At 40.8% G+C, this 24,007-nt stretch overlaps 1 protein-coding gene across 2 annotated transcripts; it reads right to left on the bottom strand.

The window, feature by feature from the left end:
* Positions 1 to 11: 11 nt before the first annotated feature.
* camk1db (calcium/calmodulin-dependent protein kinase 1Db) lies at positions 12 to 22,585 on the bottom strand. 2 transcript variants are annotated; one of them, XM_038705994.1, is made up of 11 exons: positions 22,467 to 22,585; positions 11,660 to 11,791; positions 10,522 to 10,596; positions 8,129 to 8,267; positions 7,677 to 7,803; positions 7,355 to 7,430; positions 5,560 to 5,672; positions 4,422 to 4,500; positions 3,613 to 3,700; positions 3,310 to 3,472; positions 12 to 1,838 (listed from the first exon to the last, which is right to left on the bottom strand). In XM_038705994.1, the coding sequence occupies exons 2-11, from the start codon at positions 11,767 to 11,769 to the stop codon at positions 1,687 to 1,689; spliced, it is 1,122 nt and encodes a 373-aa protein (XP_038561922.1). In that variant the 5' UTR covers positions 11,770 to 11,791; positions 22,467 to 22,585; the 3' UTR covers positions 12 to 1,686. The 2 variants fall into 2 exon arrangements, with proteins under 2 accessions (XP_038561922.1, XP_038561921.1); XM_038705993.1 differs by lacking the exon at positions 22,467 to 22,585 and adding an exon at positions 20,750 to 21,313.
* Positions 22,586 to 24,007: the final 1,422 nt, after the last annotated feature.

Genomic DNA, 24,007 nt, shown 5'->3' with positions numbered 1-24,007 from the left:
CAAGCTAACTGTGTTGTTGAGATTTGTATTTACAGTACGTAGAGGCTCAAAGTCAATTTTCACAACACTTTCAGAAAATTCAAGATGGCAAAGCCCTTTATGTTGGGCATGTACTTGTGGAGTGGACCCCCCCCCCACCCCCCATTCATGTTGAGTGACTTTTAATGATATAGCGGTACCACAGACAAAAACTCAAAGACAGATCCCTGGTCTTTGTGAAAATCTCTATATTGCGAGCATGAGAGTGAAGGAGAAAGAGTCTTTCTGCTAAATTCAACAGGCTGGTATGAAAGCACAGTGATTAAACAGAGTGAGTGAGCTGTTTTCAGACCCACCACTTCATGAGCGGAAGCAGAGCACGATACTACTGAACTGCACACTACTGATTTGAGGATTCTGCAATGGGAGCAAAGGTTCAAGATCAAGATACATTTGCATTCATTTGTCAATTTTACATTGTTACTGCAGGCATGAATGCGCACTTCACTGATAAACACTTTTCTTTAAATCCAAATATAATTCACGGCCTTTAAAGGGAAAACAATCCATTCAGTATGAGTTACATTACACTCATACTGTCAAAAATGAAGGATTCAAAGAAAGAAAACATCTGTCAGACTCTCCCAATGGCACATTAGAATAACATGCAGTACTTGAAGGTTTTACTTTTTAACTATTTCACCGTCACCATCCTCATCGGCAGTGTCTGATCACGCCGAGAGGGGGTTTGGTGGTTAGCTTCATGTTGGAGCACATCCCTGAGAACTGTCACACAGCAACAACACATGATTTCCCTCCTGTTGTCAAGGAGGACTTCACAGTCACGTCAGAATGAATCAAATATAACAGCAATTACAAAGTAACTAACTAACTATTATATACAGTATCTTTATTATTCCATAACTTTTCAGTCCAGTCTGATAAAACATTTAAACATTTCTGTAAGTGGTACTCTTACAAAAGTCATAATTGAATTGTAAGAAAATAAATAATCCAATACATTAGTGCAATGCAGCGGCCCTCTCAGCGATCACAGCGAAGCACACTGTCCTGCACATGTTCCATGTCCACACACTTTAAAGCAAAGAGATAACACACGCTGTCACGCTGTTACCCTGCAAGCCATTGTAGCAAATACCACAGCAAATTAACAAGAGCTGTCAAAACGACAAAGAAGTTCAGAGTGCAAATGATGTCACAATTATTTACCATAGCTTGAAGCTTATATTTCACTGGCGTAACATGACTCCACTCAACAGTGCCAGGCGAGATATTTACACAAGGCATACAGCGGAGCATGCCGCCTCAAGACGTTCATAGTCAAATATGTCAAAGTGTTCCCTTTAGTGTGGCACTTCTCAGACCAGCTGCTCAGTTTATCTGCCAGACAACCAGGATCCAGGCTGAACATGGCTTCCACAATAACAACTTCTGGTGAGCATCGTCCCCTCTGTACTTCCAGGTCTGTATGACAGTGGGAAGGGGGATCAGTGGGGTGCCGCGCTGAGCCATGATAAATGGAGCTGAACAAACGCTCCTCAAATTCCTCCCGTGATTGGCAGAAACAGGTGGGAGGTTGCGGGATGGGCAAACTGGGCGACGACGTTGGATCACATGGCCTGGGATGGTTTTATCCCGTCCTTAAAGCTCTGTGGTCTCCCAGCTCACCTCCCGCGGAACCTGGCGTCATTTAGTCCCCGTGTGGATGACAGTAACGGTAGAGGGTCGTGGCCGTGGTGGCTCTCCCACCACTGATGGTTCCTCTTGTACAGGAGAGGCACCGTCAGAGTCCTGATTGTACACTTTAACAGTGGAAGGCAAAGGAGCTATTGGAGGACCTGTGGGAAAAAATATTTTTAATAAGGATTTCCATATCATTAAATAAGTTTTTTTGACTAGTAGGAAAATTCAAGTTTAAGTCTGCAAATGTTCTATGTTATAATTATTGTCAACAGATCCCATTAAAAGACTAACAATGTGTGGCAAAAGGGGCAAGTATGCTTGAAAACTGCAAAACTGCTTGTCAAATGGTTAAATTGCTTCAGAAAGAAAGGTCTTCCAGGAGAGACTGTCTGAAAACGTGGACAGTTATCCCTATGTATTCTGACTCTCTTTGACAGCCGGCTTTTGTGTGTGGCCGTTTGGAACAACTATAAAACACTTTTGAATTACGAAATCCCAAGCATGTGTGAGGCACTCAACCCCAAGCCTATTAGGTGTACCTGAAGACATAAATCTTTCAAATTAATTTTTACTGTCATTTTTAGCAAATGTTAAAATAATGCAATTTGCAGCCATGGATTAACACACATTTGGTACTCTAGTGAGTAGTGAATGTCAGCCAGTGCAACAATGTGACTCATTAATGTGTTTTTAACAGTTTTTGGACAACAATGGAGGTCTATGACACAGAGGAATAACCTTTATCAGGTTTTGGTTATGCAGACAAAATGGTGGATCAACTCATTCTCGCTTTTGCTCTTTTCGTCATCTTGAAAATAAGGTAATAAGAAAAATATAGAATATATTAAACAGACTTATCCTCTAAGTTTTTTGTTTTTTATTCTTGACATTGGAAATAGTAAACATTACTGACTAGAACTAATAGAAATAATACCGAGATATTTTCACAAATGACAACAGACAAATATCTGCGGATGAAAACCATGAGATGTGGTTGGAAGCTCAGAAAAAAGCCAGTAAGTGGACCTTGAGTTAATATTTCTTTGGCGAACATTGTTGTCAGTCACACCATACTACACTGACTGTCCATCACAATCTAGAAAAGAAGCCTACATTAATGTAATATTACTCATTTTAATTACTAATTAATCTACTTATTAGTTTTGTGCCTGGCCGCTTAAATTCATAAAATATTTAGTCTATTAATTGACTAAACATTTTCCCAAATCCTGTTATTTTATGTTGAATGATATAAAACAAAGAAAAGCAAAAAATCCTCACATGTGAAAAGCTGGCACCAGCAAATGTTTCACTTTCTTGTTTGATAAATAACTCAAATGGTTAATAAAGTAAGTAGTAAACACATAATAATTAGAGTTGTGGTGTTATAACAAACCTCCATTTTTAAAAGATCTTATGTTAAATTAAATGGCACCAGACACGCCATGACCGCGTGGCTCATGTCAAACTCAGTCTGCTTCATTGAAAATTACACCTCAAGAAAATTTTAAACAGTTGCCAATTAGCTCAGTGGAGATGGCAGCAAAGTGAACAGAGCTCATCTGAGTGCAGTACTAAAAGTTGGACACGTTCACGTCTACAGAGAGCATCTGAAGTATCACTCACAGTCCTTCAGGGAGAGCGGGGCGCAGTCTACAGACTGGCTCTTGGCAGGAGCGCGACTCTGAGGGTTGGACGTAGAGTTGGTGCTGTGAATGCTGCTGCCAAAGCTGGTACCCAGCTGCAGGCGCCTCATGTGGCGGATCACAGCCGTCGCATTAAAGGCTTGCTGTGAAGAGAGGGTGTAAACAGATAAATGTTAATACCAAAGACAAATCCCTGTATGTTTTCGCTATTGAAAAAGAGAGAGAATATTGTGTTTTTACTAAATATTTGATAATCAAGAAAAATGAAGCGTTGCATGCTCACCCTCCATTTGCTTTTGGCAAAGTTTTTCCGCATTTGTCGACTAACTGATTCATGTATGTTCTTGCAGAGAGCAGTGCCTCCGGCAATCCTGAAAATTAATACCAAAAACAATAACAATTCAAACATACAGATAATACACATAATTGGTGAAATTATTTCTATTTGCATCCGTTATTCTTTGGGAATCATCCTCATGCTGCTTTCCTATTTGCTTGGATTGTTTATTTTCATCTTTGATTGATGGGGCAATGTTTTTACAGAAGCTCGCACAATGTATCACTTTCTGTCTCATTAATCATAATATCTCTGCATGAAAACTAGTCAATGAAAGCCATTTCTCTCTGTTATGATACCTGTTACAGACAGACAAACCACATATTTGTATCAAAATGACCACCTGCCCAAGACCCAAAAGGCCTATTACTGCCTAACAGACTTATTTATATTGGCTACATCAGCCGGAGATGGCAGCCCACGCCATCTCGCTCTCGTTAGCTCCGGCTCAGGCCTGGGAAGACATCCTAATTGTTCATTAAAGCTTCCACATTCTTGAAGGATCCTTCAGGACGCCAGCCACTAATTGGCAGCCATTTATTCAGCAGATTTCTCTCTGAGGGCTGGCGGTGCCGAGCAGAGGTGGGTAGGTGGCTCGAAGCCATGGCGACAGATGACAGTGGGAGGACATGTTCTCCATGAAAAATGCGTAAGCCTGGTAATCTTCGTCATACTGCTGTTTTATCACTTTTAAGATGTGTGGTTCCCAGCAATTGTCTGGTCAGGGTGTAGTGTGACGGAGTTTAGTTTCTCACCAAGGGTGCTCTAGAGCCTGGTCACATGTGAATCTCTTCTCTGGGTCTTTCTCCATTAGGCTGCTGATGAAGTCTTTGGCTGTGGAGATGAGTTAAAAAGGTCAAGAACATGTCCAGCTAAGAACATGTTGTATTCTGTGTAGACTTATATTTTTCCTTTTTTATGTGACTCTTTAATTTATGGGTCCTGCAATTTCTTTTTTAAAGTTCTTAAGGAGGAACCAGGAAAAATGACAGTAGTTAACAGTAAAACCCAAGAAAATACTATTGGAATATCAGAAACAGAATTGACCATGTTTGTTGAACGACATACGTGACTTGAGCTTCAGACTAAAAGAGTTCAGCTCAACACAAGGTAGGCTGTAATTATGTGAAATTAAAACTAGCAAATTTTGCTAGAGTTACAAGTTGTTACAAGATGCTACATCAATGTACAGTATATGGATAAGTAACATCACCTGCACTCGACTGTTGTAGTTTTATTTTATGTTATGTATAAGTTTGCTGCATCTAGGTAGCTAGATGAAAACGCTGGCACTTGGTGCGTTTACTACCACTGTTTTCAGGTATGCTAGCTAAGTTCATAGCCAAGTAAGTGTTACAGCTTTAGTCACTAATGTTACACACAGGTACTCAAAAACACATACACCATTGACCAGTCACTGTTCTGGATATAGATGACCACACCCATCTCATCATACATTTCTATTATCATAAATTAGGAAAATTACTAAGTTGGTGAAGAAAATGTAAAATGTAGGGATTAGAAATACTAGTTGGTAAAAAAATGACTAGTGAGAGATAAATAGAGTAGTAAATAATAATTAAGAAAAATTAAACTTATATTTTCCTAATTGATTGGAGGAAAAAGTCAAAGTGTTTATTTTTAACAACAGAGTGGAGGTTAAAGGAAAAATACAAAGCTTTATATTTCTTTTAAAACTCAATTTAAACTATACTATTTAGATATGTATTCATTCAATTTTTGACTTGTCTAATAACCTCTCACTGCCTTTTGACAGTTTTCTGGCCTCCATACATCAGCTCCGTTATTGAAAAATGAGTTAGAAAATTATGGGACCCGTAAAGTGCATACACACAAACACACACAGACACAAACACACGTGTCATAGCTCACCGGAGTCTGATATGTCATCCCAATACGGCGCATCAAACTCATAGTCTGCCTTGAGAATCTGCTCAAAGAGCTTCGAATCATTCTCATCATAGAAAGGAGGGTAACCACAAAGCCTAAGAAGATGAAGATAGACGATTACACAACAGTCTGTGTGAGTGCCGTCATCCAGCTGATGAAACTTTAACCCAAATCTAAAAAGGATTTGCTGTGGCCTAATCTCATTCACTGGCAGTTTGATGTTTTATATAGCATGCAACAGTAGACGGTTCATAGCAGAGACTACATGAATACTAAGAGGGGCAAAAAAATAGGACAAAAACAATCCATTTTCATATGATATGTAGTGAAAAAAAGAACACAAACTGTCATTCTACAACATAAGTTGAGGCTGTATATTCAAGTTTTTATCTTGATTATGAAACCACCAGGCAGAAGCGTCATTTGTGAATACACCCGAAACTGCTCCACTTAAATACCTTAAAATTCATCACACCTAACGAAGACCAGGGATTTTCTCTTTGCTAATGAGTGAAACCTATTAATTAGTTTGGCAGCTTAATGTAGGCTAACACTTTCCACTGAAAGGTTTACAGGCTCTGTAAAGTACGAACAGTAGCTGTTGCTCAGACCATGGTCTTGACCCTCCAACAGTGGTTCTGCATCAAATGGTGCATATTAGAAAGTGGATGGGGTCTCAAGGTGTCTTTAAGGTGCGGCGCTGTGATGTTTTAGATGATTCTCTTTTACAGTTTTAAAAACTTTTTTTTACATATTTTATTATTTACATAAGCTATGGCGTGTCGTCTATCTGCTGGTCAGTCCCTCCCTTTGGTCCAGACTTAAACATCGTAACAACAACCAGAAGATTCACAATTTTGGTCCCCAGAGGATGAATCCTACTGAATTTGGTGATTGTTTGACTTTTCATGCAGCATCAACATTTTAGGTTTTTTTTTGTGAAATGTCTCAGTCACTGTTGGATAGTTTGCTATGAAATCTAGTACCATCATCAGTTCAAATTCGTCCAATACTAAAAAACACATCCAAACCTAATGACATTCCTATCAGCCTCAGCTGTAACGTTACCTTGTGTTTAGTGCTAATTAGCTAATGTTAACATGTTAACATACTAAACTAATGCTCTGTTCCAAATCCATACTACATAATAATTCTATACAGTAAATACTACGTAGCAGGCTATACATCAAAGTGTTTTAACAGTTAATATACAAAAATATCAGACATGCCTTTTATTCTAACAGGAAATTACGTTGACAATCAAACTGACTTTGTTAACATCACTGCCATCTAAAATTCACAAATAGACATCAAGCTGTTTTTCCTAAGTTATTATACTAGTGTGAACCATGGGCTGTGTAAAAGAAGGTGAGAACACACTAAAAACCTGCTTTCAATCAGCGTGTAGCATGGCTTTGAGACACAGCGTAATATGTTGAACATGGCAGCCATTGCTAAACACAAACATGTTAGCATCGTTATTGTGAGAATGCTAGCATGCTAATGTTAGGATTTAGGTCAGAGTACTGCTGTGCCTAAGTGCAGCCTCATAGAGCAGCTAGACATGGCTGCGCTCTTATCTACTTTTCAGTTCTAATCTTGTTGTCCCCTTTATGCTATTTGTCTGTGACTACCTTTGTTGGTTAAGACACTCCTGATAAAGCGGTTTTTAATCTAAATGAGGTTTTCCTGGTGGTTTCTGATCTGAATGAAAGCTTCCTGTTTAAATAACTCAAATACAAAGACATTTTTTTTATATTTAAAAGTGAGCACTTACAGAATATAAGCGATGACCCCAATAGACCAGCAGTCCACAGCTTTACTGTAGGGCTTCTGAGCTAAAACCTCAGGAGCTGAAACAATGACATTTTTTTAACTAAAAAACTAATATTCATCAAGTGAAACAATGCAAACAGATTATGACCATTCATCATGACACAGAGGCTGGAGAAGAATGTGAATGTTTGGTGGGTTGCCTGCAGCAGATGGTTAAGGTCAACCTGTGGCTACTGGCAGATTAGATTAGATCATGTTTAGCCAACTAGTGCATCTAATTATCTCAAAATAAATTTCCACCAGAGCTTAGAGGGCATCCTCACCCACGTATCCTGGAGTCCCACAGGCGGTGGCCATGACATCACCTGTTCCCTCCATCTTTGACAAGCCAAAGTCGCTGATCATGATCTTTGATTCATCATGGGGGCTGAAGTACAAAAGATTCTCGGGCTGGAGATAAAAGGAAATAGTCAAACAAATAAATAAGTGTGCCTTTGTTTGTCTGTCTGTCTAGATTAAACGAAGAGTTGGGGGAAGTTTTACGTCTAATCCAAGAGGTCGGTTCAACAGTTTTACCCAAGAAGGAAAATCCCTGTCATTTAACCCATGTAAGTGATCCTCACCTAAACGCTCAAGTAATGTCACTCACACAGGTTAAATAGCAGGGATTTCCCCTCTCACTAAGACTGAAGAGTGGCAAAACATTTTCAACAACAAATGCAATGGATTTTGTGAGGAACTATGTTAAGACTATGAATATTAACTTTGGTTGAACCTTTAGGTCTCTGTGCACAATGCCCATAGAGTGCAGGTAGTTGACTGCATCTAAAACCTGTCGAATGAGCCGACTGGCATCCATCTCGGTGTAGAAGCCTTTCTCTACGATGCGGTCAAACAGCTCACCTCCAGACACCCTGTCAGCACACAGAAAACACCACAACAATGGTTAATGTCATGATACTTTATTTTTAATTCAGTTTCATTTAGTGTAATATCAATATATTACATAATCACTAAATGATTGATTTAATGTAAAACATCGGATCTTTTTTGAGCTCACACACAGAATAGACAGCTAGCAGAGCCAGAGGAGATCACTGAATTTGACAAAACGACTTGTATTGGATTACAATCGCGTACCCAACCTTTAACCCACATGGGCTTTATTCCTCTTTGTAAAAGCAATTTATTCTTAGTTTTGTAGACACTTTTACACTCAGTCTTTGATCCTGCTCCACAATCCCAATCAGGATCCCCTGATTCCCCACTTAATTTAACTCAAGCTGATTGTTTATTTACGGTCAGGGCACCCAAACTCTAAAAACAGCCTCCTGGTTGAAATCAAACTCACTGACTTTCTCTAAATGGAGTCTGTGGTAGGTGGTCTTTTTAACTGTGACGCACTATGTAACTTTGTTTTTCAATGTGTTACATAAATAAAAGGTTCTAATCATTACTATGACACAACAGTGACACTGGTACATATACAGTACGTGAGGTGGATAAATGAATAATATGGTACAGTAGTTTGTAATACTTTTGTTTGTTCTTTACTTTATCTGTTACAGGTTTTGAGGCTGTAGTTTACAGTGTTGTTAAATCAGTCAGTGGCACACACTATTTTTCCAAAGGCAGTTTTTCCATATTTAGTCATAATAATAGTCATGATTTTGGAGACCTGTCCCTTTGTCACATTATGTAACTTGCAGCCGATGTACCAGCAATGCTTCTATTTCAACTATCTTAAATCACAATTACAAAAGGTAAAGACACAACAAGTGTCAAACTCATATCAAATTGAAGCTGCCTTCACAGACGACTGGCATTCACCATTTTTATAGTTGAGACTTTAACGGACCTTGCAGAGGTACAATGAGCAGATAATTGCTGCCTAAATTGCTGGTGCATTAGTCACAAACACTGAAATGATGCTGTGAGGGGAAAGGTCTCTAAAATCATATAACATTTGCCACACAGGAAAACAGTAATAGCACAGAGAAAGAATTGTCACACACACACACACACACACACACACACACACACACACACCTTAACAAACACTGACTGAAATACATTTCACGAGATATTTGCGACATAAACAAAACTTTACAGCCTCAAAAATACAAGCTCAAGCTTTCAGAGCTTAAAAGAGATATTCTTATACCCTTTCGTGCCAAGAATTAGTGAAGAGAAGCTCGATACCACTCTGATGTCTGTACAGTGAAAGTAAAACTGGAGTCAAAAGACAGATAGCTTAGCACAAAGACTGGAAGGATGGGGAAATGGCTAGCCTGTCTGCATGTCCGTAGGTTAAAAACAGTGTGTGTGTGTAAAAACAACATGTTGTGGGTTTTATGTAGGGTTATGTGCCTGACCATTTCTTGTGCAGGTGCAATGACTTCTTGCGGTCTCTGCTAGTCGCTGTAAAGACAAGGTGGTAGGCTGAAATGACACGCTTGCTGAATTTGTACGACATGAACTAAAATTAAAACATTTCACTATCAGTTACAATTCTCTATATTAATGTTACCTCCTATTATTTTAAATATTAAGAAAAAGTTAACTGTTTAAATATTCCTTGTGTCACAAAAATGCTCAAGCAAAATTTCTGGCTGCCTGGAAAAGCCGCAACTTGGGAATTCCAGATGGTTAGAAGAATCTGTGAGGATCCTGGAAACTTTAGAGAAGCAAAAAGTGATTCTAAACAACCTTATGGGTTTTTCATAGACTGTCAGGTATTTACTTAACTCTTTACTTAAAAACAGATGCTTAGCTCTGTGACTCACATTTATTAATAGTACTAGTCAGTCCGCCACACGAACCCCCCATAAAACTGTAGCGCGTTGTTTTAACACTTTCCAGTACTTGTGCTAAACTAAGCTAACTGGCTGCTGGCGGTAGCTTTATATTTAGCAGACAGTAGTAAGAATGATATCAATCATCTCATCTAACCCTTGAAGAAGAATATTTCGAACTCCGTTATTTGCATATCTTGTTCATCTCGTTCATCTTTAAAGCATCGCCATATTCACCCATCACATTCATCTGGACATGACTGGAGGCGCAAAAAACCCCCCCCAAAAAAACCCACAACACATTATCGAAACAACTGGACAAATGGGAGACAAAGTGCTGACCTAAACTAATAATGTGATGGGTTGTACTTACAGCTGCATTATGAGGTACAGGTGGTTTGAGCTCTCGTAGATGTCCTCCAGAGCCACAATATTCTCATGCTTTATCCTGGAGAGGGAGAACAGAAAATTCACTTTGCTTGCTGTCCACCTCGGTTTATTTCAGCACAGGCCACTAATGAGGTGAAATTAGCCATTTCTTTTGTTGAAATGATGCCCTGCCAACTGAAAACTAAATGTTTTTTGCTTTCTGTTACAGCACACGACCCGTGTTTAGAGTGCGCATATGTGTATGTTCAAAATGAATCTGGCAAAGTTTACGCTGTACAAGGTAGAAAAACCTTTTCTATGTAATGGAGAGTGGGGAGATTCTTAGAGGATGCTAGTCAGTGAGTCATGAAAATGACAAACCCCGTCAGCAGGAGCACCTGAAGAAAATAATACAAGACTGATCACGATGCTGGGAGTCTGTGTCCAGGTAACCAACCAACACGGTTTTAGCCTTAAAAAAAAAAAAGACCTGTGCCAGAGGATATGTAGATGACAGAACGTGTTCACAAGGGCAGGTGGCTGAAAAGAAAAAGCTGGGGGTGGAAGACAAGGAGGCGGGGAGTCTCAAAGGACTAAATAACCTTCACAACTTCCTTTCTTAGTCCAGAACAAAAATAAGGTTGCAGTTTGAGGGCAGTTAGACAAAATAAGGGGTATGAAGAGAGGGAGAAAAGGAGATGAGAAATCCAGACAGAAAGAGAGAGAAAAAAATAGGAAGTCAAAAGATAGCAACTGTAACCAGGCAACTACACCCAACCACTGGCACTCACTTCAAGAGTGACTGATAACTGAGCTTCTCGGGGGAATTACCCATCAGGCCCTGGAGGAGGATGGAGTGTCACCTGGTGTCAAAGCAATCCTATCATACCCTGTGTGAGTGTGTCTGTGCGCAGTGAAGACCCAAAATGGTGGACAGATAGGATTTGACAAGGAAGTCACTTAAGCCTGACAATGGCTGTTAAATAAACTGAGTGGCACCGGCATCCAAACTCTGAGTCATTTCTGGAGAGAGAGAGACAAACACAAGCTTCCCCGAGGACGCCGCGAGGTGGTGACCCTTTCTAAAGTGGTCGTCTTCTTCTCCTGCAGACTCCCCGGAGGCTCAGTCATGTGGTACCTACTTCCTAAGCACGGCGATTTCATTCTCGATGCTCGTCTCCTTCCCCTTCAGTGCTTTTTTCGGGATGCACTTGATTGCGACCATCTTTCCTGTGGCCTTTTCCCGAGCCATCACCACTTCAGAAAACGCACCGCTGCAAGAGAGAACGAGAAACACGTTAGTCCCGCTTTATGTGCGCTCTGGCAATATTGACACAGAAAACCCCATCGTCACTGAGTAGACTGAGGGCACTCAGAGGCAGACAGGCCAGAGTACACAAACAGCATATTGTGAATATTTACTGAGAACTGGCAAAGTCCCTGACTATAATGGCCAACAGCCTTCTGCCTTGGCTTACGCCTGGTGCTCTTGTGCAGCCAAAAGCACGGCAAACACTTTTAAAACCTCTAAAAAAAAATAATAATAAATAAAAAAACACCCATTTAGGACAGCAGATAGGGTGTCCTCCTTGGCCATCTGTCTCCATACACGAGAGCCTTTAAAAACAAATATGGAATTAAGGGAATATTTGCTCAAGCAATCTGTGTCTGTTGCTATGATACCACATTCAGTCCACCTTAATAAATCTCACTGAGCAGGCAGCATGATTGTTTTTGTTTTTTTCTTGTTTTCATTACACACCTTCACAGGCACATTTTCCCCCCATTCATGAGAGTTCATGTTTTTGGACTGCTGCTGTCCTGCCCAACTTCATTCTTACCCAATACATTCTTCATCAGCTCTTCTGCTTAGGATGCGTAGTTTTCCCACGCATCTTCACTACAAATCTCCACTATTAAATTGTCTTACTTTTTGCTCTTTCTTCATGTTCTTTCTTCCTCAGCATTTTAATGTTTAACAGCCTATACATAAAGTGTCCCCCCCCCCCAAAAAACTTTACTTCTATTGATAATTTCAAGATGAATGAGTCTGTTGACATGGGCCTGTTGACACATTTTTAATAATACTTTCCATATTCTTCACATCACAGTCTTGGGATGAAGATCAGTTTCTCCATAGAGTTTACTTAATTTACAACTGCAGTCGTTCTTGTTGGAGTGTTTGCCAGAAGCCAATTCTGTGTGAAAGCTTTCTTGCTAGCAGCTAAAAGTATTAGATACAAATATTTATCCTTTGCCATATGTGATTTTGCCCAGGTATAAGGTAACTTCTAATCCAAATGTTTTCATTATCATAGTAGTCTTTTGCCAATATATAAGAAAATAAAAAAGGGTAACCTGGAAGTATGACAATGGAAGTCATCACTTTAGACTGGCACTCCCTTCTGCATATGTTTTCTCCCTTTTTGACATCCGGTTTAATTGCTGAAATAAGTGTCTTGTTGTATCGTCATCAGTTACATTCGTTGCAAAAAGCAATACGGTCAGGATCGAAATATCCATTATGTTCTCCAAGTTTAATCAGTTCCTCCAAACAAGCTATAAACTCAGGGCTGCTCGTTGCACTAAATCCCACAGGGGCCCATCAAATCCATGCTAATCCCTTACTCCACCATCGCACCGGGGGGAGGGGGGGTCAGTCTGAGCCATGACACATAAATACAGACTAGTGCACAAACAAACTACCTGGTCACAAAGCCCAGCCCTAGGTGTGATAAAATGGAACACACTCACCACAAACAAACAGAACTAGGAGGGCCTAGAGCGTACGCCCTTCTGACTTTGACCTCATTCTGTGGGACTATATGTAAATTTAGGGGCTTGTGTAAGTGATTGAGTTGGTGCACCACTTGCTTGCCTGTTACAGCACTATCTTCCCACCACAGCTGTTGCCATGAGGACAATGAGCATAATTTCTATTCAGCGCATGAGACCAGTTTCCAGTCTCCACAGCTGTGTGGACTTGAGGAGGAAGACAGAATTCCTCCAACAGCACGCTAAGCCCGTCAAGCAACTCTCTTGCTCGCTTTCTCAGAGCATGCTTTCTGCTGTCTGCAGCAGGAGACACACACAATGATTACAACCACAGGAAACATGAGAACACACTGAGAGGGTGGTTAGAGCCTGTAGCACCATTTCTGTCCCCCTGCTCACCACATTGACAAGCAGCAACATCACTTCCTGTGAATGACAACACGACAGAACCCAAGCCTGTGACTTCCCTCGCTCTGTCAATGCACCAAGCATGACAAACTGTGCTGCAAGCTCTAGAGTTCAATCTATTAATTCCTAATTTACAGGAAAGAAAATGTGTGATGTCTGCTAGAGACACACACACACACACACACACACACACACACACACACACGAGCTGGAACTAGTTGATCAAAAGAAAAATGTATCTGCAACTATTTTGATAACCTATTAATTGTCATTTCTCAAGCAAAAATGCCAAACATTTGGTGCTTCCAGGTTTTCTAATCTGAGCACCTGGTGTTTGTGTCGCATATAAATGTGAATGAAATATTTTCTGGTCAGGGCTAGGTAGTCTACCAGACTAAATGATGAATTAAAAATTAAAATAAAAAATACATAACTCAACAACCTCAGCACACCAAATTCATCTCTGGTAATAAACCTAGATGTGATCTACCACAGCATGAAGTGATGAGAGAAAGCTCCATAAAAATTAGACCATTTATTGAAGCTTATCTCAATCTATTACACAAGATAAATATGATTGTATGGCAGCAAAATGTTTCTGGCCCAGTGTCGCAGACTGCACAATCAAGCCAGCACACTGACTCACTCGGTTGAATAATAATTGTTGAATTTTAAGTTCTGTCCAGAGCCAGAGAGCTCCCTCTTCAAGGCTCTCTTTGTGCGTGTGTGTGTGTGTGTGTACGCACGTCACACACCACCACCACACACTATATGCAGGATGGCCAAGCCAAACTGGCTGACTAATGTGAAATGTGAATGTGGGCTGTTCTCTGTGTGAAACTGACAGATGATGCTACAGATGCAAAGCGAAGCCCTGTATCAAACAATCATCCAGAAAACTTTTTCTAGGCCATGACCTTAGCTGGTCATCCTTGGTGATTATGAAATCCAAGGAATGGTTGATGGAAGACCTTTTTTTTTTTTTTTTTTTAAATGGTGGAGGTCGGGGTCTCGACGACTGAGGCTGGCTTATCGACATTCAGTGTTCACAGGTATTGTGGTGCTGCTGAGTAATCACACTGAATCATCTTGTGTAAGATGCATTACAGCGGCCCGTTACACAACATATGGGAAGGAAAAGTCAGGCCTTGATAAACCAGGTAGAGCTACCACCAATGTAACCTACTGTGTTCAAAGTCACCCTTCAGCGGTGCACAGCTTTACCCAGAAATATGACGGATTAAATGATCTATGCTTGCATAAAATGCAAGTTAAATGAATGTATACAGTTTGCGAAGGAAATTCAAAGGTGAAAGCAAGCAGGCTCCCTCGATTATAAATGTACACTAAAATCCAGAGGCAGACAGATACTGGATATTTGGGACCATCACTGATTATCTTAATCACAAGTACAAAGATTCTGATGCCAGATTATTGTTATATGCATGTACAGTAAACAGAATTTTACAAAATTTTAGTTAAGATCCCACAAATTTGGAAAGAAAAGTTGGTGGTAGATCATTTTACAGTTAAATAAACACTTCATTTTAAAAAGACTTCACACCACCATCTGCTCATCTGTAATATGGTACTCCGTCTCCTCAGAGGTTTGTAAACTGACAGTTTCTAACTACCAGGCACACACTTCATTATATGAGGAGGGGGTTCAAACCCCCAAACTTCTTGGTATGTAAAATCTGTAGTACAGAGCTGAAAAGATTAGCAAACAAATTGATTGACAAAGAAAAACTTTTTTGCACTATATTTGCTGTCTTATTTGAGAGTGAACTGAATATTTTTTGGCTTTGGAGTACTGTTAAATCAAGCAATTCAAAAGATGTCACCTCAGTCTTAACACCACTGATGGACATTGTATAGACTAAAAGCAAATTGACAGATTTATAGATAAAAATAATCCCTGAAAAAGCATCTTTCATATAAATGTAGAAAAAAAAAAGCACAAGTTGTATAAAATGGCAGCACTCTATGTATGAATACCTCAAAATTGTACTACTTGTCCACTACTGCACAGGAGTAATGTCATCAGTTCAGCATCTTATCTGTGGTGCCAGACTAACAGTGGTTTTCTGTCCTTCCAGGTAGTAAACTGCATTGATCTGGTTCTACAGAGTTGAATCAAATCTAAATGAAATGAAATCCTGCAGCTCTTTACAATCCCAACGACTGAAGCTGGAAACCATTACCCAACAGCACAAGACCTGAGGCTACCTTCAAGGAATGTGTTGATCAGACAGAGAAAGATGGTCCGTTTACAGGCTGATAACAGCTAATGCCACTCGTGAATATCGAACAAGGGAAAATATAAATCGCTTGAGGGAAATGTTTGGCAAAAATCTGTCCCAAGCCACAGATCAGCCCGTCAGAGAGAAGCTGAATTATTTTAATAAGGGTGATTACTGCCTCCAGTGCTCTGATACAGGGCAGCCAGGTGCACTTCAACTCCCTGAGTGCAGAGGATAGTTCATTATGGTGCTGTAGGCATCCACTGTGTTGAGAGGGACATGGAACAAAAATGGAAGCTCAGAATATTACTACGCATAAAACATATTACTCATCATTTTGGTAAATTATTTGACTTGCCATCATTATGGTCAATGACAAAGTATCTCCTCCTACAGTAAACTGAGCTGGAGGACAATGGTGAAGGGAAGTGGTAGGTGATGTCTTCTTCAGAGGGAGCAACTAAGGATTTCCATCATCCTAGTTGCCTAGCTGCCATTTTCACTGCATCAAGGACCCATCTAGTTTCTACACAAGCTGTGCTTCAGAAAATTACCAATGCATGGAGGCAACAGAAGTCACCTTAATACATTACAAACAAGTAGGGCTTTGTCAGATCCAGGGTTTAGTTTAATATCTGTTGTAGAGGCCTGTTTATTCACTAATATCAAACTCAGAAAAAAGGTAATTTTCCTCTTTGTTGGCAATAAGAATAAAAAAGCTGTAGCAATAAGTGACCTGAATGAGTAAGCTAAGCTCTGTTTGGACCAGCCGTGGGAGCCAACAGAGGACAACTGTGACACTTTAATCTCACAAAGTGGGATTCTGGAAATACATGAACCTGGAAAACATCACTTTTGGACTGCTTTTTAGCCGTGATACTTATGTAAATAAATAATACATGCATTCCTCAAATTATTCAGCTAAGTGAAGAACGTCGTAAAGCCCAATCCACACTGGATATTCATATCTGAGAGTTTGTATTGATACATAATGACATACAGTATATAACTACAGTTCCCCTCAGGTCTATAGAGCATTTTAGCATCTTTCAGCACAACTTTCCTGTTTGGGTTCACTCTCACTGCTCTCAGAGCATCGCTTTCGTCCATAACGCTTTCAGCCACAGAGGGCAGCTGTTTTCAATGAAAAAGCTCCAATAACTCAATGTACACTTCCTGCTCAGCACCAAATGGCAAACACAGTTAGCGGTGACCATAGCTGCAAAAGAGACGGTTGGTGTTGGACCAAAAACAGAGCTAAAAGAGAGTGACTATTGGATTAATCAGAAACTCGACTCCAAATGACTGATAATATAGCTCTGTCACTATGTCACATGCAATAAGCTATTTGTTCAAAAGTTCGTCTTATCAGCTTAATACATTATCTTATGTCAGCATTTTTGTTTACAGCTTGTTTCTGAAGAGCTGTACCCACTAAAAGTACAGACAACATTTTATAGTAAAAAATAAATTGATTCTTACTGGGGGACCAACGTATGTAATGGAGACACTGTTTCTAGTTTATCTCAAACATATCTTGCCATTTCTGTGCAATAGTGTGCTTGTTATTTATTGGCCGAAATACACCGATAATATATTGATGACTAATATATTGATGTATCAGCCAATTCAATTATTAGTATGACTGCACTGATCCGAAATACTGTATCAGTATCCACAGTGATACTGAGCTGTTAAAGCAGATGTAGTATTGGCCATGATTAAATACAGTGCCTTTGTCAATGTCATCAGCAAATTCTGTGTTTCCACCATCCATAAAATGTTGAAGTCATGGCAGTCACTGAAGCAGTATTTCAGTTTGTCACAGCAATCCCACACCTCATGTCAGCCTATGTAACAAATATGCTAATGAGTTCCATGTTTGGGGGAAAAAAATGGTATCGGAACAGTGCTTAGTATAAGTATGTTTTGTTTTTTTAAGTGTATCAGACAAACATCCCCACTGTGAGTAGCAACCCACTTCATGTTGCACATTTATGACACCTGCCCTATTAGGATCGCTGAAGGGACTTGTGGTCAGGTTACTTAATTTGCTCCCACAGAGCATCAACAGCTTAACGGTCTGAAATTAGCTCCAAAGCAAGTGGTGGTGGGGCAGGAGGAGTGGCTTTAGTGGCGAAGATCTCATTAGTTCACAACTGCTCCTGTAAGAAAATACGGGGAGGTGGAAGTGTGGCCAAAGCATTACTGACACCGATGAAGGCTTCCTATTCCCAAACGCAGACAATATCTAATCAGTCTTAATGTTCACACATACACATGCAGTCTGGCCTCCAGCTGTTGATGAGATCAAATGCTCTCTTTTTCTAGGATGTTCGTGCTAATGTGAACCTTTTTTAAATATTTGCAACCAAATGTTTCAGAACCTGAACAACTATGACCCTCACAATCATTTTATCTCAGAGGTGTGAATGTTGAGGTGTGCAACAGTGGTGGAAAATATCTTAAGACCCTTAACTTGAGTAGAGGTAGCAATACCACACAATAAAAATACTGCATTTAAAAGTATCAATAAAATCAGTAAAATAAAATCAGAAAAATGTTCTTAAAGTATATGAAATGCAACAGAATGATTCATGTCAGTATTGTTTCTATTTGATTATAATTACTGATTTTAATGTTGTAGCTGGTCGGGGTGGAGCTAATTTTAACTTCTTTAGACTTCGGGGTATTTAACATCTATAACACTGCATCATATTTTCTAATCTAAGAAAAGCTTTAGTGTGTAAAATCTTAATCTGCAATGTAGCAGTGATAAATGTAGTGAAGGAAAACACTTTCCTCTGAAACGTATGAAGCAACATAAAATGGAAGTACTCAAAGTAAAGTACCTCAAAATTGTACTTAAGTGAGTAAATTTACTTCCACTGCCGGTCTGTGGAGAGCAATGACTGTTGCTCGGAAACTGCTGGCACATGGACGCTGCAGAGGGATGATCCATCTTGGACACTGACGGCGAAACCTGATGAGGAACCTACTGTTGAAAGGAGGAGCAGTAGCAGGAGGATAATCTATGTCTCTTCCTTTGGCCAACAGTCCCTCCATTTTTAATCCTCAAGCAAAGCTGCCGGGCTGCTGGGCTTGTCTTCCCCAGGTGGCATGTTGTGAACCCCACTGTGTGGCAACAAGGCACTCCCTGATTATCACACACAGGAACTAGGTAATGGGACTTACTTAAAGTTAATCAGGATGTGTGCGAGCTGTACAATACGCAACATAAGGGCCAAGCAGTGACAAACTGGAAGTGCATTGAGTTGTGTGCGAGGGATATATGTTCCTCCAACCTGGCCATTGTGTGGACAATAAATCTTGATGATTCATTGGTGTTCACACATAAACAAAAGCCTTGGGGAATTCAGACCAAGCCTCCAGGTAGGAACATCTGACTGTTTAGTACAACAGCTGAAGTGTCGAGTGTGCTTCATGTATCACCAATCTGTATCTGACAATTTTATGGATGCTGCTCCTCAAGTAAAACAGGTCAGCAGTCATGCCGAGCAGCACCGTTTCACAAAATGAGAAGATGATAAAGATGGCAAAGGAGAGGATTCTTAGTTTACACAAGATGAGACAGTATTATTACAAGAGCAAGCCACCATGTGTCTCTTATCATCTATGAATGACCAGCTTCCCTGTTTAGCATTAAACCAGGGCAATCGCAGGCCATGTTTGCTCAGATTGACACTGCTTTCTGAGTCCAAATAAAAAAAACAAACAAACACTTATTTACCCAGGGAGATTTCTTTTTCAACACGGCCCTTCCGTGAATCTCAAAACAAAAAAAACAAAAAAAAAACACATCCCCACCTTAAATTCCTCTCAATCAGGGGAGGACAGACATGTCTTAATAAAAACCTAGCAGGAAAATGAAATACACTCCATTAAATGTGTGATATCACCTAGCAGACGAACACAAGACTGACTGCTTGAGATTGAGCCATAACAGCACAGCCGAGCTTTGACCAGTTTTCTTTAGGTTCCATTCAGGGGAACACTTAGGCTGTCTTTCTGCAGCATGACTTATTCAAAGAAGAAAAGACATTAAGTCAAGCAGCACTAAAAGCAGACCAAAATAAACTCTGGAATGTGTCTGCTCTGTGGAGAATAACTTCAACAGAAGGTGGACCCTAAACAAGCCAAATGAAACAAGAGCTGCTGAACAGTTACTGTACAAACAACTATCTGTGTGTAAACCCTGACGTGCTGTTTCTCATCTAAAAATCTGTTCGTCTGTTTGAAGAAGAAAGAAAGAGATTAGGCACAAGAACATAAAGTCATCACAGATGTTTCCTTAATTTGGGAGCTGATTTCATCAATTGTGTATGCAAATAGGTCCTGCTGTCTTTGTCAGAGTTGTTATATTGTACAGACTCGACCCCAAAAGCCAATCGCTGCCTGAACAAAGCTCCGTGTACATGCCTCAGCCCTGTTCTGACCTGAGGGATGGAAAACACGCTGCAGTAGTTTCTGAATGAACTGTGACATAACGAGGGGCATCACGCGTGTCTGATTTCACACATTATTGAGTCTCATGAAGCATTATTTCCACTCCCTTAACAATTAACAGATGATGGTCCTGACTGAATCTCTTTTACAGGGCTGTAAGTTCAAAAGGCGCTGTCTCTTTCTGTCGCTGTCGAAATCAAACGAATATTCAACAGCTGTCAGTCTGCTTTTCATTTCCGTTCAAACGGCACAATGAGACATTGTTGTCTGACGCTAATTTACACAACTGGATACAAAGTTTCTTGTCGCATTGCAAGGCTGCGTTATCTTGTTACTCACGTCCCAAGGACTTCCTTGAAGTCAAATATGTTCTTGATATCATCGACATGCTTTTTCCAAGATCCATCGCTGGACTCGCCGTTTTCTTTCGCCATTTCGCAGCGGGGTGGGGGGAGGAATATAAGAGACGCTGCTGGAGGATCACCACGGTCGTCTCATCCAGCCCCCAAAAAAACAAAACAAAAAAAAAAAAGACGAGAAAAGAAAAGTAGTGCACTTCTGTATTTCGCTTCAGGCTTCCAGGCAGTTTGTCAATGCAGACAATGTTGCTTTCTCAGCCCATGCATGCAGCCAGGCAAGCCCAATGAGGGGAGGTATGTCCTACCCAGAGAGGTTATTTGACTAATCTGTTTGACGTATCGGAACACCGAGCTTCCCTACTGTTCAGATCACTGTGACGGGGAAACACAGGCTCTCCCCCTCCTCCTCCTCCTCCTTTTTCACGGGCGGGATTCAGTGAGTGGCAAGCGGCGATGCGGTGAGTTGAGGTCGGGCTGCTTGCAGGATGTCACTTGGCAATCGCATCCAAGCTGCTGAGCCATCGAGTCACACCGACCGCCCTGTGGTTGTTATAGCAATAGGAGGAGTGGGAGGTTGCTGCTCCCGCCTGTCTATCTGACAGCGTGCACAATGAACGATATAAGTGTTCGCATTGCACCAAATCACCGGCCCGGCTCGAACTCCGCGTGGACTGACCAGTGTCAGGGTCTGTTTCTGCTGAAATACATTTCCACATTTCAGCCAAGTCTCGTTTATGTGTCTGGCTGCTGCACAAACAGATGCTTTTATTTAAACGTGTTGAAATTTAAAGGCAGGGGCGTTGCTAGGAGTTGCCTAATGGTGGCCCATGCACAGTGGGTGACCCTTGGCCCCCCCTTCCAATTCCCTCAATATTTTGTCTGTTTGTATCCTTGTAGATGCTTCAAAATCAGTATAGTGTACACTGGGTCCCAGGCATAGACTGGACGTCACCCATTGGTTTGTGGACTAGGCCTATCTTTTGAAGCCTGAAGTTTTGACTATCGCCATCTTGGTTTTTTGGAACCAGACGTGGATGTGACAATGGCTGTTCGAAGTGGGTAAAAATGCTATTTCAGGAGGTGTCTTAACAGGACAGTGAGGCATCGAGTGCTGTTCGAAATGGATCGAACGATCTTTTACTGTCTCGTAAGATGCCTTCAAACTGCCCCCATCGATGCTGACTTGATGCTGCCTATTACCCATAAATCTGTGTGCGGTAGCAGTAGCCTAGCTCACGAAAAATGGACAAGATGGCGGACAAACAAGCCGAAATTCGTTTCCAGATATAAGTTTTTTCTCTTCGATTTTTGAAAAGTTATCGAGAACTATCACATTAGCCAGTGACTACAACCAACCAAGTTTGTTTAGCTAGATTTTTGAGGTGTCTTGTAGCCATTTGCCTGATTAATAGCTAGCTAGTTGAAGCTAAGGCTGGTGACTGACAGCCAGAGGAGACACAAGACATCCTAAAGACAAGACATCCTAAAGACAAGACATCCTAAAAGGCTTTTTGAAACCAGTGTTCATAGAGATGTCTTTCCTCGAAAGTGATGCCTTCTTAGGCACCTATCTATTATGGCAGCGAGGCAACTGCCTTCTGTTACAAACTGAGTCTTTTTGGACGAGAGGGGGAAGCTAGCTTGGTTGGTAAGGTGCATCCGTAACTTATGTTAACTGTGATATCAAGGCTACTTACCAGATTGAATAGCTATTCCTTAGTGTCTTTTAGTACAACCGAATGCTGCACAAAACATTTTTAGGGGATCAAAATGTTAGTTAATTTTCATAAACTGAAAACCCTGTGAAAGGGTCAACATTCTTATACGAAACACCGGCAGCACGCAAAAACAAGTTCACGGATAGTAGCAGTAGCAGCAGCAGGTCAGCCACCTTAAGCCTAGTTCACACTACATGATTTTTAGCCTGATTTGCCGCTCGGCGAGTTCAGCAACCGTCAGGCTGTGATCGGGAGTAAATCCGTGGTTGATCGTCGTTATGTATGTACTACTCAATAACGCATCTAAACGGCTCCCCGACACATTTCTGACACATCACCGACGTCTGCCAGATATCCCGCATGCCAAATATCTGGCGGAGTCGGCCGACTTGACATCCACATCCAGCCAATGACAGCAGGCAGCTGGCAGCTTTTTATCATCGCAAAACACTTTTTACTCCCCTCAGCTCTCTGTAGCACTGACAGTGTGCTAATCCATTCTTTCAGATTTTTTGTCTTTATAATTGGTATCTTTATAATAACAAACAACAGCTGTTTCGTGTGTAGGTTGTTTCCCGTTTCACATTTCACGTGTGTTTTCTTGACAAAACGTGGTTTGGAGACCAGCGTCGGGTGACAGAGTCGCTGTCAGCTCGTGTAGTGTGACCCCCTGTCACCGATCAGTCACATGGTGTGAACGCCACAACGACTTCCAGACTCCTGTCACAAGACGGCAAGTTGTGTAGTGTGAACGGCTCAGCCATCGCCCGATGCTGAAAATCGTGTAGTCTGCACAAGCCTTTAGCTTTACCTTCGGGCGTAGAAAGAGAGGGGTGAGCAGTGAGTGAGCCTTTGGTTGCAATTTGCAACCCTCACCACTAGATGTCACTAAAACTTACACTCTGAACCTTTAAGGATGATTGTTCTATAACAGAATAACTTAGGGATTTTAGTTTACTCAAATTACAAAGCACTCGAAAATGGTACTTAAGAGTACTAAATGTAATCATGTTGCATAGATTAATGTAAGCATCAGTTAAGAAAAGTTCAACTAGCCTATTGCATATGTGCACACAATGCCGTAAAAAGCTGTTTGTGTCTCCAGAGGGAGCTGTGTGAAGTTTTATAAATTGCCTCATGTCACCAGAGTCAGCGCCGGCTGTGGCTGACGACTACAAGTATGAAAAACTGTTGGGGTGTGCAGTTAAAGTAGTCCTGTAGTCCACTCCTCGTTGCGTGTCTAGCGGCTCAAGGTTACATTAGTTGCTTCTTGCATAACACACTAAATCTGACTGACCAGTTAGCGACCAAGGGCCATTGTGAGTAATGTAGGCAGCAGGTTTTGACAAGGAACAAATGTTTGGAATAAAGAGATATCTCTGGTTCTGCAGCATTGATTGATCCTTTTTTAACTGTCCATCATGAGACCGACAATGTTATAGGATGTGAAAGCCAAATCGGTGGAATTCTCTTTAAACGGATACTTGCATGTCAGAGTTGTAGATTAGCTTTTGACAGCT

The sequence above is a fragment of the Micropterus salmoides genome, unplaced genomic scaffold (genome assembly GCF_014851395.1).
Source record: "Micropterus salmoides isolate LMB-PRFRI ecotype aquatic unplaced genomic scaffold, ASM1485139v1 Ms_hic_scaffold_8, whole genome shotgun sequence".
Lineage (NCBI taxonomy): Eukaryota > Metazoa > Chordata > Actinopteri > Centrarchiformes > Centrarchidae > Micropterus > Micropterus salmoides.
This window is presented reverse-complemented; position numbering and strand designations above follow the sequence as displayed.